Source organism: Miniopterus schreibersii (assembly GCF_964146895.1).
Source record: "Miniopterus schreibersii genome assembly, chromosome: 18".
NCBI lineage: Eukaryota > Metazoa > Chordata > Mammalia > Chiroptera > Miniopteridae > Miniopterus > Miniopterus schreibersii.
The window spans coordinates 30,842,023-30,857,140 of NC_138121.1; the positions used below are offsets into that span (position 1 = coordinate 30,842,023).

Here is a 15,118-nt window from a genome sequence, read left to right on the forward strand (position 1 = left end):
ACACCAATCAGATGTCAGCAGTATGCTTGTGTTCACTTGTGAAAGAAAAGACAATGAAAGAACATGTACAATAAAATGGAAATATATCAGATGGTGTCTAAAAAAGGAGGCGTAATTAGGGTCTTTTAATCTTATTTTTTTAGCTTTCTGGAAACAGAACCCCCTTTATAAGTCTTTTGTTTGATTTTCATGTATTAAACTTTTGTATATGTTTTTGGGAACGCATTACAAAAGCAGGGTGCTGCCTGTAAAGAGGAGAAACCCAGAATTCACATATCCTACTCCTAAAACCAAATTACTCAGAGTAGAGTGTAGAATTTTTTCACATATTAGCTGAAGCAATAATGCCAAAGAGTTACATTGGGCCATAGAGCTTTGGACTCAGTTTTCTGCTTTAGCAATAAAAGTTATTTTACATTAAAAAACAAACCAACCATCCTTTCCCTGATTTGAAGGTGCAGTGGTATTTACAATTTGAGTTAGAGTTTGGAATTGTCACAACAATCTGTTATGTATAGTCTAGACTTTTATTTTAGCTCTTTGAAGGAAAATCAGAATCCAAATATTTGGTGTGTACTTAGCATACGCTTCAAGCTGAGGAACAGTATGTCTCTGGAGTGTCTTTACTTTTGTACGTAGTCACAGCACTGGTCCACTTTTATAGTGTGTGGTTCTTTTACAGTGAAGACCTAGGAAAGGATGTTGAATTTGAAGTTGTTGGTGATGCCCCAGAAAAAGTGGGGCCCAAACAAGCTGAAGATGCTGCCAAAAGCATAACCAATGGCAGTGATGATGGAGCTCAGCCTTCCACATCCACAGGTGAGTCATGGCCCCAGCCAGCAGCTGGTTGTTAGTTACCCAACAGGCAAGACTGTATAGAAACAGACTATCATTATTTTATGAATGCTGACAAAGTAGAAATCCATGGGACTAGTAGAGGTATGTGTTGGTTTGGCATCGATTGTTTTAATGGCATTTTGAATGTGTGCGTCATGAAGCCATTTAAGACTGGGGGAAGTTCTTACTGAAAATAGAAACATTTTGTTATTTTTTTGTAAGTGGATTTTTACGACTAGACATGTCAGAGAGTTTTCTAGTACATAAAGACCATTCATTCTTAGTAGTAGTTTTGGATTTTGTATCCCTGTTTTATTTAGGGGTGACAGATCAGTGCATCTGACTATTTTGAGTGAGCAGATGCTTGCTGAGTATAGTTACAGCCTTTCACAGTTTCACCAGAACTGATGACTGGGGCAGTGTGTCAGAGGCTCTGTTCACTGGGTTTTCAGTGCTAGTGCTTGTACTGTACTCTGCTGGATTTGGATGTCGTCGTCGTCCCCGTCCCCCCCCCAACATTTACACACACCCCTCTTCATTCTTTAAGTCAGGAAACTGAAAGATATACATTTTAACTTCTGTTTTCATTTCTTTGACCCTGGGTCTTTGGTGTTCTTTAAAGTATGGTTCTCAGTTCTGATGCTCTCTGAGAGTTTTAAAGATGGACTTTGAGACTGTCTAGGGTTTGACCCACTTGTGGGCCAGGGGTTCGTGACCTTTTCTCTCTGAAATAGAGGGAGTTCCATCATCCTTTGAGGGAGGGACTGTGGGAGGTTTTTAAAAGTCATAATTTTAAATGTGGGTTTACTGACCCTCTGTGAGTAGGTTAGGAGGCTGTAGCAATAATAGGATAGGTACTCTGCCTTTGGTTTGTTCAACAGGGCACAAAACCACCTGTGGTGTGAGGTTAAAAGCATGTACTGTAGAGCCCACACTGCCTGGGTTTGTATCCTGACCTCATCCTCTGCTACTGTGTGACCTTGGGCAAGTCGACCTCTTTGTACCTCAGTTTCCTTTTCTGGAAAACGGATAATAATGTTATCTTCTTTATAGGGTTGTTGTGATGATTAAATGAGTTGTTATTTGCAAAGTGCTCAGAACAGTTCCTGGCACATTGTAAGTGCTGTGTATATGTTGTTGTTGTTGTTGTGTTGTGTTGTTTATTACCACCACCACCACAGTATTAGGATTTCTACCCTCCCCTTTTCTGTTGGAGAAATAGAAAGAAGGAACTGTAGTAATTTGAGTTACATAATGCTTGTTACAATTTTTTGTTTTGATTAGAAAAGAAATAGGTGTTTGTTACAGAAAACATTAAGCCAGTGCAAAAATATGAGACGTACAAAGTGAAGGTTCCCTGAAGGTAGCCTTTCTGAAGCCTGGTGTATATCAGAAGAGTTAGCTTTTCACTTATATGAAATGTTAATGAACCACCAGTAACTCCCACACTTTTAACCATTTTTTCCTTTTTTTTCTTTCTGAAATAAGCACAAGAGCAAGATGATGTGCTCATAGTGGATTCAGATGAGGAAGGCCCTTCAAATGACGCTGACGTCAGCGAGGAGGAGAGAAGTCGCAAGAGGAAATTGGACGAGAAAGAGAGCATCAGCATAAAGAGGCCACGCACAGAGCAGGCACAAGAGCTCGGCGATGTTATCGCGTTAGATTGAACAGCAGTGCCTCCCCAGAGCCCTCTACTGCGTTAGGTCACCCAGGCAGAGCCAGGTTGTTTGTTCCGTCCTTTGTTAAAGGGAAAAAGTTGACACCAGTGACTTGAAGATGATTCTGCTCCCTTTGAAAGCACTCATTTTGCTAGAACTATTAGACACATTGCGGTATGCTGTATGAAAAGTAGGAATATAGTTTTCAAACCCTTTGAACAAAGCGTTTGCATAACCAGTCATGAGGAGAAACAACGCAATTGCATGTTGCCTTTTTAATGTAAATACCCTTAGGTATCATTTAATAGTTTAAAATATTGTGGTTTAGTAAAGTTGATACCTGGTTATAAATATTATGCCTTTATTTTTGGTTAGAAAAAGAATTATTTTTAGCCTAGATCTAACCATTTTCATACTCTTAACTGAAAGGAATTCAAAAAGTATCAAGTGCTGCATTGAAACTTGTTTTTAAATATTATCTAGCACTATGTATATTGATGTAAAACAATGTTAATTTACTCAAGTTTTCAGCTTGTACTGCCTGGTATGTCTGTGTAAGAAGCCAATTTTTGTGTATTGTTACAGTTTCAGGTTATTTATATTTGATGTTTTGTAAAACTCAAATACGACTATGCTGAACTTATGGACCAAATAAATGGCCTCTGCATACTTGTTGTACATGCCTGCACAGTTCATGTGTTCGCTGCCTTGTTGGGTTTATCCATTGTATTTTCTGCAGGCATACAAATTCTTTCCTTTTAAAAAATTAACCTGTAATGGATGTGAAAGTTAAAAGATCTCCACTGTTTGCCATGGATGAGTATACTTTCTAAAATAAAGCTTTTAATGGCGGTGTTGCTTTTTAAATTTGGATTGTAAATAGTTGGCCTTTTGTTGAGAACATTTAAGTGATCTTTGGCCAGCCCCAGTAACTTGGAGCCTTGGAGTTGAGATTCCAGAGGGCAAGAGTCGCTCCTTTATTCTGCACTCTTCTCTGGGTTGTTCCCACTTCATCGGAGTCCTTCTTGAGAGTTCCATTCATTTTGGGCCCAGGTCCAGCCTACAGATGTGGCCAGACCGGCTCTGGATGGATCGGCACTCACAGCTCTACCTGAACCCCAGAGGGCCATTAGGGTGCTCTCCTCCCACAGGTATGCCGAGGGTGTTCCGATGACAAACCCATGAAGCTGTTTCCCTTCTCTCTCTCTGCCTGATTGATTGGCCACAGTTAACTAAATTTCAAACTGATAATTTATTATATTGTCTCACTTTGTATAATTCTTATTTGCCACCCAGCTTACTAACTCTTACTCCTTGTTTTGTAACATTTGTAAGTTCGGCATGTCATTAAAGCCGTCAGAAAAGTCCTATTGAACAAGAGCGCTTGGGAGCATGCTGCTTGATGCCTCCATGGTGCCCTGCCGACCAGCCTTCTGATCGCAACTGCAGGCAGGCTGGGCCCCCACCCACAACTCTGTGAGCCTGTGGGTTCACTTTGCTTTTAGATTTTTAGGAGTTTCATTTTTCCTCCAGAAACATATTTCAAAATTATGGAATTAATATAACAGAAAGACCCTGGACGACCAGCTCAGAATAATTTTTTGTTAACTGGTTGGTCACTGATAATCATTTTCTATTTTGAAAGTTTGAATTCTGAAAAACTCCAAAGATTTGCACTTAGAAATTCTCTTCATTCCTTAAAACCTCAACCTGCCTTTTTAGACAGTTGTCAACAATCGGCATTTTGTATGTGTTTTTTTGTTCGTTCCCAATTGCACACGGCAGTAAGTGCAGAGTTGATCTGTAGAGGTGTGTTTCTGTTTTGACAGCAATGCTTTTCATTTGTTCAACAACTCTAGTCTTTTTCAGCGGTTTCTGTTAATTTTCTGTTTTTGTAAAATCAGGTCAGGTCTGACTCTAGTGGTCTTGCTCAACTAGACTTAGCAAATCCAAGCTGCCTCCACTTCCCTGGAGAGTGGAGACACTTTAGGTCTCGCCTCGTATCTGTGGTTTTCCTGTGTGAGTGGTCTCAGCCGGGGAGCAGGGTTCCTCAAGAGTGTTTACCCAGCAGCTCCAGCCTGAAATACCACCTGACAGCATCTTCCAGCCTCATTGGGAGCATCTGGTGACTGAAGTTTACCAAGAGAGTCCGTGGCCCCAAAGATCAGTCTGCACCACTGAAGGCTCAAGTGAAAATTCATTGTACCATGAGGAGTGGTTGTTTTAATGCAGAGCCGCGACCCTTAATGCAGTAACTGGTCACGCACAGATCAATGGATGCCAAAACCTTTAGTAAAAGGGTCTTCACTCCGTGCTCAAATGCTGTACAGATAATTTGCAGAAGGAAAACAATCGACGATGTCTGTCATGGTCATAATCAAGTGATCAAACCCAGCGTCACTAATGGGACGGCCCAATACATACTTCATGAAGAAATAAAAACTACAACAGCACCTAGGCAAAAAAAAGTTAACCTGAATCTAACCCAACATCTAGACTTAATTTCCAGCTGACAGGAAATAGAGGGGTGGAGGAACACATAAATATTAAGAGCAAACAATAGCACAAGTATAGAGTGGGTTATACTAGAACCCAAGTGCAAAATAACAATTCTTGTGGTAATTGGAGATTTGAAGATGAAATAAATAGGTGATCATGGAATTATTTTCTTAGGTATGATAATATTCTTGTAGTTGTGTAGGACAGTGTCCTGATTTTTGAAATATTAGGGATGAGGCTTTGTAATTCAACTTAAGTGGCTCAGCAAAATATATAATAAAGGGAGAAAAAAGCAAAATTAACAATCTAGGCGGAGCCTATAAACATTGTTCATTGTACTATCCAACTTTTCTCTGAAAACTTCTTCATAAGACTGGAGATTATATACATGGTCTGTATTTCCCTTTCGTGCCTTTGTGACTTCCACGTTTCATATTGAGTATATTCTGATTGAAATCAGGAAGGCAATAAAAATGATTAAATGAACAAGTTGGCATGAGAGTGTTACAGTGGTTCCTGGGTCCAACATTGCTCAGGCCAGCTTCCCTCATCCTTGTTGCTAGGCTGTGGCTTAGGGGGAATTCTCTTTCACCTGACCTTAAGAGAACTACGAAGAGCCAAGTCGTTTCTGGCAGATTAATTAGAAGCTGCCAGAAAGCATTTGGTTCATAATAACTGTTGCCGTTCCTGAAAATTGTCCATTGATGGCACACAATTGAAATGTACTTGCTCTACTGGACACGGGCAGATTTAAGCCTCTACTAGCCTTTTTTAATATACAGAAAATGAAAGCTATTAAAAGTAAGTAAAAAAAGTTGAGAAAAATTTTGGCAGGTGTTTCTAGTTATTGTGACTTGTAGAGGCGGCGAAAGCCTCCTCTCTATTTGCATCTTACAGTAGTGTTCCTGAGGTCTGGAATGTCCTTTTTATCATTTTTCAGGATATATTTAGAGAAGTATTTTTATAAACACTTTCATTCTGGGAATACATTATTTGCCTTCTGCCCACAGAAGGAACTCCCCCACCCCTGCATCTAATTTAAAATCCAGCCAAAATTTTGAGAAATTTTTGAACTCTCACTAACTCAGCTGAGTTGAACTACAGGGCTGCGATGCTGCTGTGTGATTTGGTTGTATTTTTTTTTAATCTTTTTTAATTAACTGATTTGAGATAGGAGGGGGAGAGAGAAACCTATTTGTTGTTCCATTTATTGATACATTAAATGGTTGATTCTTGTGTGTGCCCTGACCAAGGATCAAACGTACAACCCTGGTGTATCGGGGTGACGCTCTAACCAAATGAGCCACCCCGGCCATGGCTTTGGTTGTATTTCGAAGACCATTATCTCCTGTTAAAATAACATTTTTAGAAGTTTTGCTGTCTGACTCAGCAGCTTTAAAATGTTTAAATCTTGCAACAATTAATGACTTTACTACATAGGGAAAGGCTCTAAGCAAAAATTGTACTAGAATGTACAATGTGCCAAGAAGGCCTCGCTCGGGTTTTTACTTAAATCTTTGATTTTTAGAAGATCAATCAATCTTGGAAAATGTAGGCGCTGTGCATGCTATGTCATTCACTCATTCTATAAACATATTCCCTCCTCTGCACTATGCTGCCCTTCCTGGAAAACCTTGCCAACTTCGCCAGCCTACGTGGGAACCTTTGAAAGCTGTAAGACACTATAAGACACTTCTGTGCAAAAGAAACCCAGCTTCCCATGGCAGCTATAGGTGGTGGGATGGGGATCTGGGGCCCCACATCCTCTATGTTGCCAAGCTTCGCAGTTGGTCCTAGTGGCAGCTTCCAGCATCACTGAAACTCATGAACACCAACCTCAAAGCTCAGAATTGTACCTAAGCTGCCTGGCCGGCATGGCTCAGTGGTTGAGATCATGGTTCGATTCCCGGTCAGGGCACATGCCTGGGTTGTGGGCTTGATCCCCAGTGGGGGACGTGCAGGAGGCAGCCGATCAATGACTCTCATCATAGATATTTCTCTCTCTCTCCCTCTCCCTTCCTTTCTGAAGTCGATAAAAACATTTAAAAAAATATATCTTTATTGATTTCAGAGAGAGGAAAGGAGAGGGAGAGAGAGAGATAGAAACATCAATGATGAGGGAGTCATTGATCGAGCCCACAACCCGGCATGTGCCCTGACCGGGAACCGAACCCCAATCGCCTGGATCCTAGGTCAATGCTCAACTGCTGAGCCACGCCCAGCCGGGCTCAATAAAAACATATTTTTAAAAAATGTACCTAAGCTGTAGCAGTCCTCTCCATGCTGCTGCAGACTGGCTGGGGTCATCGCTTTATACAAAGTTTGTGCATAAATTCCCACTCCTGAGTTCAGGGTAAGCTCTCAGGACGAGAAAGTAAGGGTTCTTCCAAAATGACCACCTGCCTGACCTGCCCGGGGTGGCTCAGTTGGTTAGAGCATTGTCCTGGTAAGCCAAGGTTGTAGGTTCCATCCTCAGTCAGGGTACACACAAGAAACAACCAATGAATGCGTGGACGAGTGGAACAATGGGTCGAAGTTGCCCTCCCTCTAAAATAAGTTTTTAAAAAGGCCACTTGTGCCGGGCCAGGCGTGGCTCAGCAGTTGAGCATCGACCTAGGATCCGGGAGATTGTGGTTCAACTTCCAGTCGGGGCACATGCCTACAGGCCTGGTTGTGGGCTCGATCCCCAGTTGGGGGTGAGCAGGAGGCAGCCGATCAATGACTCTCTCATCACTGATGTTTCTATCTCTCTCTCCCTCTCCCTTCCTCTCTCTGAAATCAATAAAGATATTGATTTAAACAAACAAAAACTACCTTTAGGGCAGAGAGCTCCCTCCGAGCTCCCTTTCAGAAAGCTGGAGACCCTGGGACTGTATCAATTACATAAATAATGTGATAAACACTTTTCCTTACATTGTTAGCAGCATTTTGCATCACTTCCCTAGAATAGATTCTTGGAGCACTACTGCTTATAAGAGTTTTCATTTGAGAGGATGTTAATAGCAGCAAATTGCTCTTCCTGATGGGACATACCAACTTATACTCCTCCCAGTAAAGTATAGGCAAGTTTCATAAAAGACTTGTCAAATTTCTGTTTTTAAATGGGAGAGGATGTGAAATCTCATTGTTGATTTAACTTGTCTTTCCTTTCTCAGATTTTTCATTAGATAGCTTCTCTGGACAATAGCTCCCCAACACGCTTGTCCCCACCTGTGCCTGTCCCCTCACCCTGAGCACGGGGCGGGTGGTGGGTGTCCGAATTCTGCAAGCTCTGAGAGGTGCTGGGTCAGACGCTGCTCAGCTGCCAGCTGAGAATGGGCCACACACGGTTCCTCAGCAATGTCCAGGCCCCACATCCTGGTCAGTCTGCACCAGGACAATTCTTGGTCCAGGTCCCTGAAGCACTGTGGGTGCCTTGCTGGACTTCTCAGGGGTGAAAGGCTGGAAAAGAGAGAGCTCATCCACTCAAGCTTGTTTTCCTGGATCTGCCAGGTACTGACAGATAAGGTTTGCTTTTCTTCCATAGGAGCTGTTTGAAATGTATGACAAGGGCTCTGTAGTTTGTGTTTTTGGGGACAAAGCCCTAGCGACCCCTCTTCACCTCATTTGGCCCCCAAGGCCCCACCTCATTTCAGGACCTGTGGCAGCGCAAGTATTTTCAGGAGCATCCCTGGCACCTCGCCCCAACCCCTGAGGGCTGGTGCTGAAAAAACAGGGAGTCCTCACATCTCCTGGTGGTTGCATGTGGTGGTCACAGCCAAGGGTCCCCAGTCCACTGGCTCAGCCTGAGGTCTGCTTCGGCCTGGCTTGGCCTTGGGGGCCTGCGCACAGCGACCAGGCACAAGGACCAGTCCCCAACTAGCCCGGGCTCCTAGCCCTAGGTGCCTTCCCCACAGGTGGGGGCTCCTGAAACCAGTGAGCAACTTCGTAGCCCATGGACTAGCTGGGGGTCGTGGGGTCACGCGGGGCCCCGGGGGCGCACGTGCGCCAGACGCACAGTGTACTTGAGGGTCCCTGGTCGGGAGCAGAGCTCCAGCCGAAGGCCGGGAGCCCGACAGGGTGGCGGCGCCGGGAAGGAAGATGGGGAAGGACGTGGGAAACGTCTCTCATATGCTCCTACTTCTCCGGCCCGGACTGCGGGAGCCCCTCCGGCTCAGCCCGCGGGGGCCCGCGATTCTTCCACAGGCCCGACGGCCGGGCGCACGACGCCGGCCACGGCTCGCCGCCGCGCCGCCCGAGGGCCGGCCCCGAGGAGCACGCGCGGCGCCCGGCGCGGCGATCCGGCCCGGCCTGCGCCCCTCCACGCTCCAGGCGCCGCCGCCGCCACTCCCCCACATTCCAGAGGCCGCAGCGCCGTCTCCTTCCTCGCATTCCTGCCCCCACAAAGGAGTCCCTCCGCCCCCGCGCGGCCGCGGGAGGAGGGGGCGCGGCCCGGCGCCGCCGAGCGCACATTCCTCCGCCGCGCGCGCCACCGAGCGGAGCGCAGCGGACCCCGGACCGCGCGTGGCCGGCGGAGCGACCCCGGCCCGGCGCCGGCCCCGCCCCGCCCCGCGCCCAGGGGTCCCGGGGCGGGCTCCGGGTACGGGCGGACGATGCGGCGGCGCGGCCGGAGCGGCGGCGGGAAGCCGAGGCGGAGGTGACGCGCGAGGGCCGGCGGGCCGGGCCATGCAGCGCTCCCGGGCGGCCGCGGACGAGGCGGCTCTGCTCCTGGCCGGGCTGGCCCTGCGGGAGCTGCAGCCGGGCGGCGACTCTCCGGGCCGGGGTCGGCGGGGGCCGCGGCCCGGACCCGGAGACGAGGCGGCGCCGGCGCTGGGCCGCCGAGGGAAGGGCGGCGCCGGCGGCCCCGAGGCCGGGGCGGACGGACTGAGCCGTGGGGAGCGCGGCCTGCGGCGCGCGGCGGCCCCCGAGCTGAGCGCGCAGCCGGCGGGCAGCCCGCGGGCCAGCCTGGCGGGCTCCGACGGCGGCGGCGGCGGCAGCGCCCGTTCCAGCGGCATCAGCTTGGGCTACGACCAGCGCCACGGCAGTCCGCGCTCCGGCCGCTCGGACCCGCGCCCCGGCCCCGGGCCGCCGTCGGTGGGCAGCGCCCGCTCCAGCATGTCCAGCCTCGGCTCCCGCGGCTCGGCCGGTGCTTACGCCGACCTGCTGCTGCCCAGCGGCGGCCCCGCGCCAACTCGCTCCCCCGAGCCCGCCGGGCCGGCCCCCTTCCCTCTGCCTTCCCTCCAGCTGCCCGCGGGCCGGGAGGGCGGCCCGAGCGCGGCGGAGCGGCGGCTGGAGGCGTTGACCCGAGAGCTGGAGCGGGCGCTGGAAGCGCGCACGGCGCGGGACTACTTTGGTGAGCGGGGCGGGATGGCCGCGGGGTGGCGGCCGGCCCGGCCGAGGACGGCTCGGGCGGCCGGGGCTGGGTGCTGTCGAGGGGCCGGGATGAGAAGGGGGCCCGCCGCGTGTCTCGCACGGGGGTGTGTGTGCACCTCCGGCCTCGCCTCTGGGTCTCCCGGCTGGAGGAGGGGCTCAGGGAAGGTGACCTGAAGCCCGCGCCCTAATGGGAGAGCAAGTCATGTTAGCGGGCAGAACAAGCCGTTTCCGGATAATGTCTTCTTAACCCTCGACGCTCGCCTCTGTGCATCCTACTCGATGCTTTGTGACCGGGTCGCCGCGGGTCGGCCGCCGTTGTGCAGGGACCCAGCCATCCCGGTGTGCCCCTCTCCCCCGGCGCTGCAGGCTGTGGACACTAGCCAGGGGTGGAGGGGTCCGGGCCCCGCCGCACCCCGCCTGACCTGAGCCTTTGACGATGGCAGCTGTGGGAGGCAGAGTGTGGGAGGGAGGGCGAGCCCACCTTGAGGGGGAGGGGACCGAGCCGGTCACACTAGGTCCTCCCTCTGCGCTGTGCCCTGCACATGGGATGTTTCAGACGGGAATCCTGCTTGACAGCGTGTGCAAAGCTCACCAGTTTCTGAGTCCCCCTTTCCCAGCTTGATCCAGGCCCTCACAGGTCCATGTTAGACCTTTGGACAACACTTAGGCTTGAGGTTCTGAGAAGAGGCCTGGGGAGGGGGCTTCCTTCCCTCCCTTTGATAAGCAGGAAAGCTGAGGCACCTGGCTTTAGGGGGGCTGGCTGGTGGCTATCCCGCCAGGGATGCCGCTGTCCTGGGGCTTCTGCATTCATCCCAGCTAGCGGCTCAGGACGCCCTGAACTGGATCTTGAGGGAGGAGGGAGCTGTATGTGACAGGTCAGATGGGGGCATTTCAGGCAGAGGGAAGGATGTGGGCAAAAGAAGGCAAGGAAAGCAAGGGCGTGGATTGTTCCACCACATTCCCCAGGGGTGCAGCCCAGGGGAGGGGTCGCATGGTCAGGGGAGTGTGTGGGCCCACCTTTGGGAGGGGAAATGCAGAAGGGTTTCAGGCTCATCTGGGAGCAGTAGGGTGTGGATTTCTGATGTGGCTGCTGTGGCTGGGCGCAGAGAGGTGAGTTAGGAAGCTGTTGCCTCTCGTGCCCGCAGGTGCGGGGAGCAAAAGCTGGGACTGTCTTCTGAAGAGAGACTTCCCGTTGCTCTGTCTACAAAAGGCTGTTCATTCCCCTGTCCCTACCGTGTGCAGAACCTGGGGTGGGGGTGAGGTGGGGGTGGTGTTCTATGGGCCTCCGCAGCTACTCATGAACGTTTGTGTGACGCTGAGGTGGCCAGACCAGGCCGGTAATGGGAGAACTGAAGGGGACCAAGGCACAAGACCATAGCGGGTAGCGGGTCATCCTTTCTAAAGGGAGTTGGCGCTCAGTTCCTGCCCATTGAAGCCACGTGGGAGGGGAAGGTGAGTGATGATAGGACACCCCCCCCCCCAAGAGAAGCCAGATTTAGGCTGGAGCATTGGCCTGTGCACTAAAAGGTTGCAGGTTCGATTCCCAGTCAGAGCACAGGCCTAAGTTGCCAGAGGCAACCAGTCAATGTTTCTCTTTCTTGCCCCCTTTCTCTCTCTCTCTAAAAACATCAACAAAACACATATTCTTGGGGGAGGACTTAAAAAAAATGTGGGCAGCTATTTGCTTGAACTGCTGATAATTTACTGCTGATATTTGACATTTTGGAACTATGAAAGTGGTAATCTACGATTCAACTTGAATAATATAGAGTTTTACACAAGGAAGTCTGCAGGGAGCCTGACCTCAAGTGATCTCCGATAAGCCTCATCCTCAGGGTGTGTTCTTCCTCTCTGCTATTCCTTCCTCTCCTCGGCCTGGCACCAGCTGCCCTCCTGACCCCTCTGCCATTCATTGTCGTCTCTGGAACTTTCCCATCTCTCCTCACCAAGTTCCGTTGCCATTAGCCAGCCAACAGCCTCAGGCTTCGGAACCTCTGTAAGTCGGGTGACCCCTCTGCCTCCTCCTCAGCCACCCACTCCCAGAGCCGCACCCTGGTTTTGCTGCCCTCTGCAGTCTTCAGTTCTGACTGTGGCCTGCGTCTTACTGGTACCCCTGACCGTCTGATCACTGTCTGCCCTGCAGAACCCGGCTCCGAGTCAGTGCCGCAGCCCCTTTTATGCTGCATGCTGGGGACAGAGCGACGGCCTTCTGGTCTTGGTGTCATCCATCACCCCGAGCCCTGGTCAGTTCCCTTTTATTCCCTCAGCAACCTTCCTCCCTCCTCCGGCCCTGCCCTTTCTACTTGGCTGAGAAAATGGAGCCAGCAGCTGTCTTCCCCAGTGGCGTCCTGTTCCTTTCCCTACAGGCCCTCGAGTCCACGTCCAGATCTGAGGACAGGGGTCCTTTCATCTCCAACCCCACCTTCGGCTTTCCTCTTTCCACTGGCCCTTTTCCTTTGGTCATAAATATAGACAAGGGTCTTTCATTAAAATCAAAACCCCCCAAAGCTGCGTGGCCCCCAGGTCTTGTGGCCCTCTCCCTTTCTCATCCCAGTGTCTGGTTGGCATCGTCTTTGCTTATCTGCCTGTGATCTCCCCTCACTCGGCTGACAGCTGACCCTGGTGACTCCCCCCGCCCGAGCCCCAGCGGGTGTTTGCCAGGCCTTGTTGGTCTGGACTTCACTGCTACACCCTACAGATGGAGTCGACTCTCCTTGAAACGTTCTGCTCCCCGAATTTCTGAGGCACCTCATGCTTCTGGTTCTCCTTCAGTGTATTTTAATTAAAGTGATGCAGGCGCTTATTTAGGAAAACATCAAGCAGAACCAAAAACCTAATGATGAAGGTCATAGCGCACCCTTCTGTCCTGCGTCCCACAGGCAGCTAACGTCGGATTTTTTTTCACCACAAAGTCCGGTAACTTAGAGAAGGGACTAGGTCGGCTTTCAAAGTAGATGGGCAAGATGGAAGGTGTGAGAGCGGATCATTGTCCTTTCAGAAAGATAAGCTTGCCTGCAATTTTGGGGATGTGTATTTGGAGGCCGGGCTGGGACACCATAAAGAGAAGCTGGTGAAGTAACTGTTGGGATGAGAACTGATGGTGGTAAATCAGGCTAGTGGGAGTGAGGGGAGGGAATGAAGTAAAAATTTGGAAACGGGAGTCAAGATTCAGAGTTGGCGGTGAGAAAGGTAGACCTGGCCGCTCCCTGAAACCTGGCTACCCAAAAGTGCCGTTTCCTAAGCAGGAGCCCAGAGGCAAGAGCAGTTCTGTGGGGACTCTGGACCTCTGTTCTGGACCTGGAATGGTCTGGGGACCCTCTGGGGGGTGGAGCAGTGACTAAGGAGAGAGGTCCTGGTTGGGGCAGAGCCCTCTGCAGGGGGTGGGGGTGGCAGGGCGGGGTGGGGGATAGGGGGGGCAGTTGAGGGGTTCAGACTGCCCAGGGAGACCTTTGGCTTATGCATTTTGAAAATATTTAAGTTAGTATATTTTAAACAATAATAAAATTAAAAAAAAACAAACACAGAAAAAACAAAAAACATTTAAGTTAGTAATTAATTTCAGTATGGAAAGATTTTACGTACAAATCTAGATACCTAACTTTTGAAAAATTAGAATCTTTAGCAATGCTGGGCCTGCATTCCCACCCAGTGGCCGTTAGAGGATCTGAGGCATGGCTGCGACTTGTGGTGGCCATAGCTCTCTTCTCCATTCACCTGGGTCCCCACCGACCACCTTTACATTCCTGCCTGGGTTTGAGTGCAAATGAACTGGTCCTTCTAACCCCCCGGGAGAGCAGTCTCGAGTGACCCAAGACAGTAGGAAGGGAGAGGAACCGGAAAGCCAGGTGCAGGTCGTCCTGGAAACCAAAGAGGAGAGGTCTTCTAGCAATATCCGAGCAGAAGTCATGGGTTTGCAGTTAGGAGATGACTGAGTGGGAACTAGGCTTGTTTGCTATCTTGATTGAGGGGAGAGGGGAACAGGGTGGCTGTTGGGGGGGGGAGGGGATTTTTAAGATGGAAGAGGCTTACCATGGGTAAATGTTAAGGAGAGAGATCTGGTAGAAAGTAGGAGGGAGAGGTTGAGGGTAGCATGTCCTAGAGTAGCCACAAGATTTCGGGTCTAGAGGGCAGGTGGAGTGTGTCTTCATGCCTTTTGGGGTCTGGGACACCCTGGGTAACTCTGAGAAGGGGACTTCTGATGTGTGGGCTGGGTCTCCAGGAGAGCTGGTCAGGAATCCCCTAGGGCTAGTGCCAGGCTTTGCCCTGGCATTGCTGGTTACCCTTCTCCTCATCGCTCCTCTCCTGACTGCTGGGCACCCCACCCTGTGTTGCCAGGGGTGGTCTCTGATTCCACCCAGTAATCCCAGATGCCTGCTCAGGTATCACTTATCACCAGAACCTTTTCTGACTGCCCTACTTAAAAATCACACACTTAGACATATTTTTAATCAGTTTCTTTTCTTCCATAGCACTTGCTTCCTCCTGAGGTATTATTATGTGGTGGTGTCTGTCTCCCTAAACTGGAATACAGGCTCCTTAAGGGCAGGGTCTTGATTGGTGCATTACAGAATCTCTGACACCTAAATGTGCAGGGCATGTGATAGGCATCGCTGTCCATGTGCTGGCTGAACAAGAGAATGAATGAAACTTGTGGTACAGATGAGGGTTGGTGACTCTGCCCTGGTTGTGCCTGTGTGGTCTTCATTCTTTTTGGGTCATTGACTGAAGAAAGGATTTTCCCTTAGTCCAAGAGCAGGTCATGGGTGAAG

At 49.9% G+C, this 15,118-nt stretch overlaps 2 protein-coding genes across 5 annotated transcripts in view; both read left to right on the forward strand.

The window, feature by feature from the left end:
- The window catches only part of UBA2 (ubiquitin like modifier activating enzyme 2), a 31,725-nt gene extending 28,356 nt beyond the window's left edge, over window positions 1-3,369 (forward strand). Inside the window, exons 16-17 of the mRNA XM_081117846.1 lie at window positions 683-819; window positions 2,326-3,369. Of these exons, the coding sequence (XP_080973972.1) occupies window positions 683-819; window positions 2,326-2,507 (319 nt within the window). The 3' untranslated portion in view covers window positions 2,508-3,369. The remainder of the gene's footprint in view (window positions 1-682; window positions 820-2,325) is intronic.
- Window positions 3,370-9,449: 6,080 nt separating this feature from the next.
- Window positions 9,450-15,118, forward strand: part of WTIP (WT1 interacting protein) — a 28,658-nt gene continuing 22,989 nt past the window's right edge. For 3 of the 4 annotated variants that reach the window (XM_081117851.1, XM_081117850.1, XM_081117849.1), the window contains exon 1: window positions 9,570-10,329. In XM_081117851.1, coding sequence (XP_080973977.1) covers window positions 9,663-10,329 — 667 coding nt within the window. In that variant the 5' untranslated portion in view covers window positions 9,570-9,662. Of the gene's footprint in view, window positions 10,330-15,118 lie in introns of all 4 variants that reach the window. The other variant, XM_081117852.1, reaches the window with a different exon arrangement.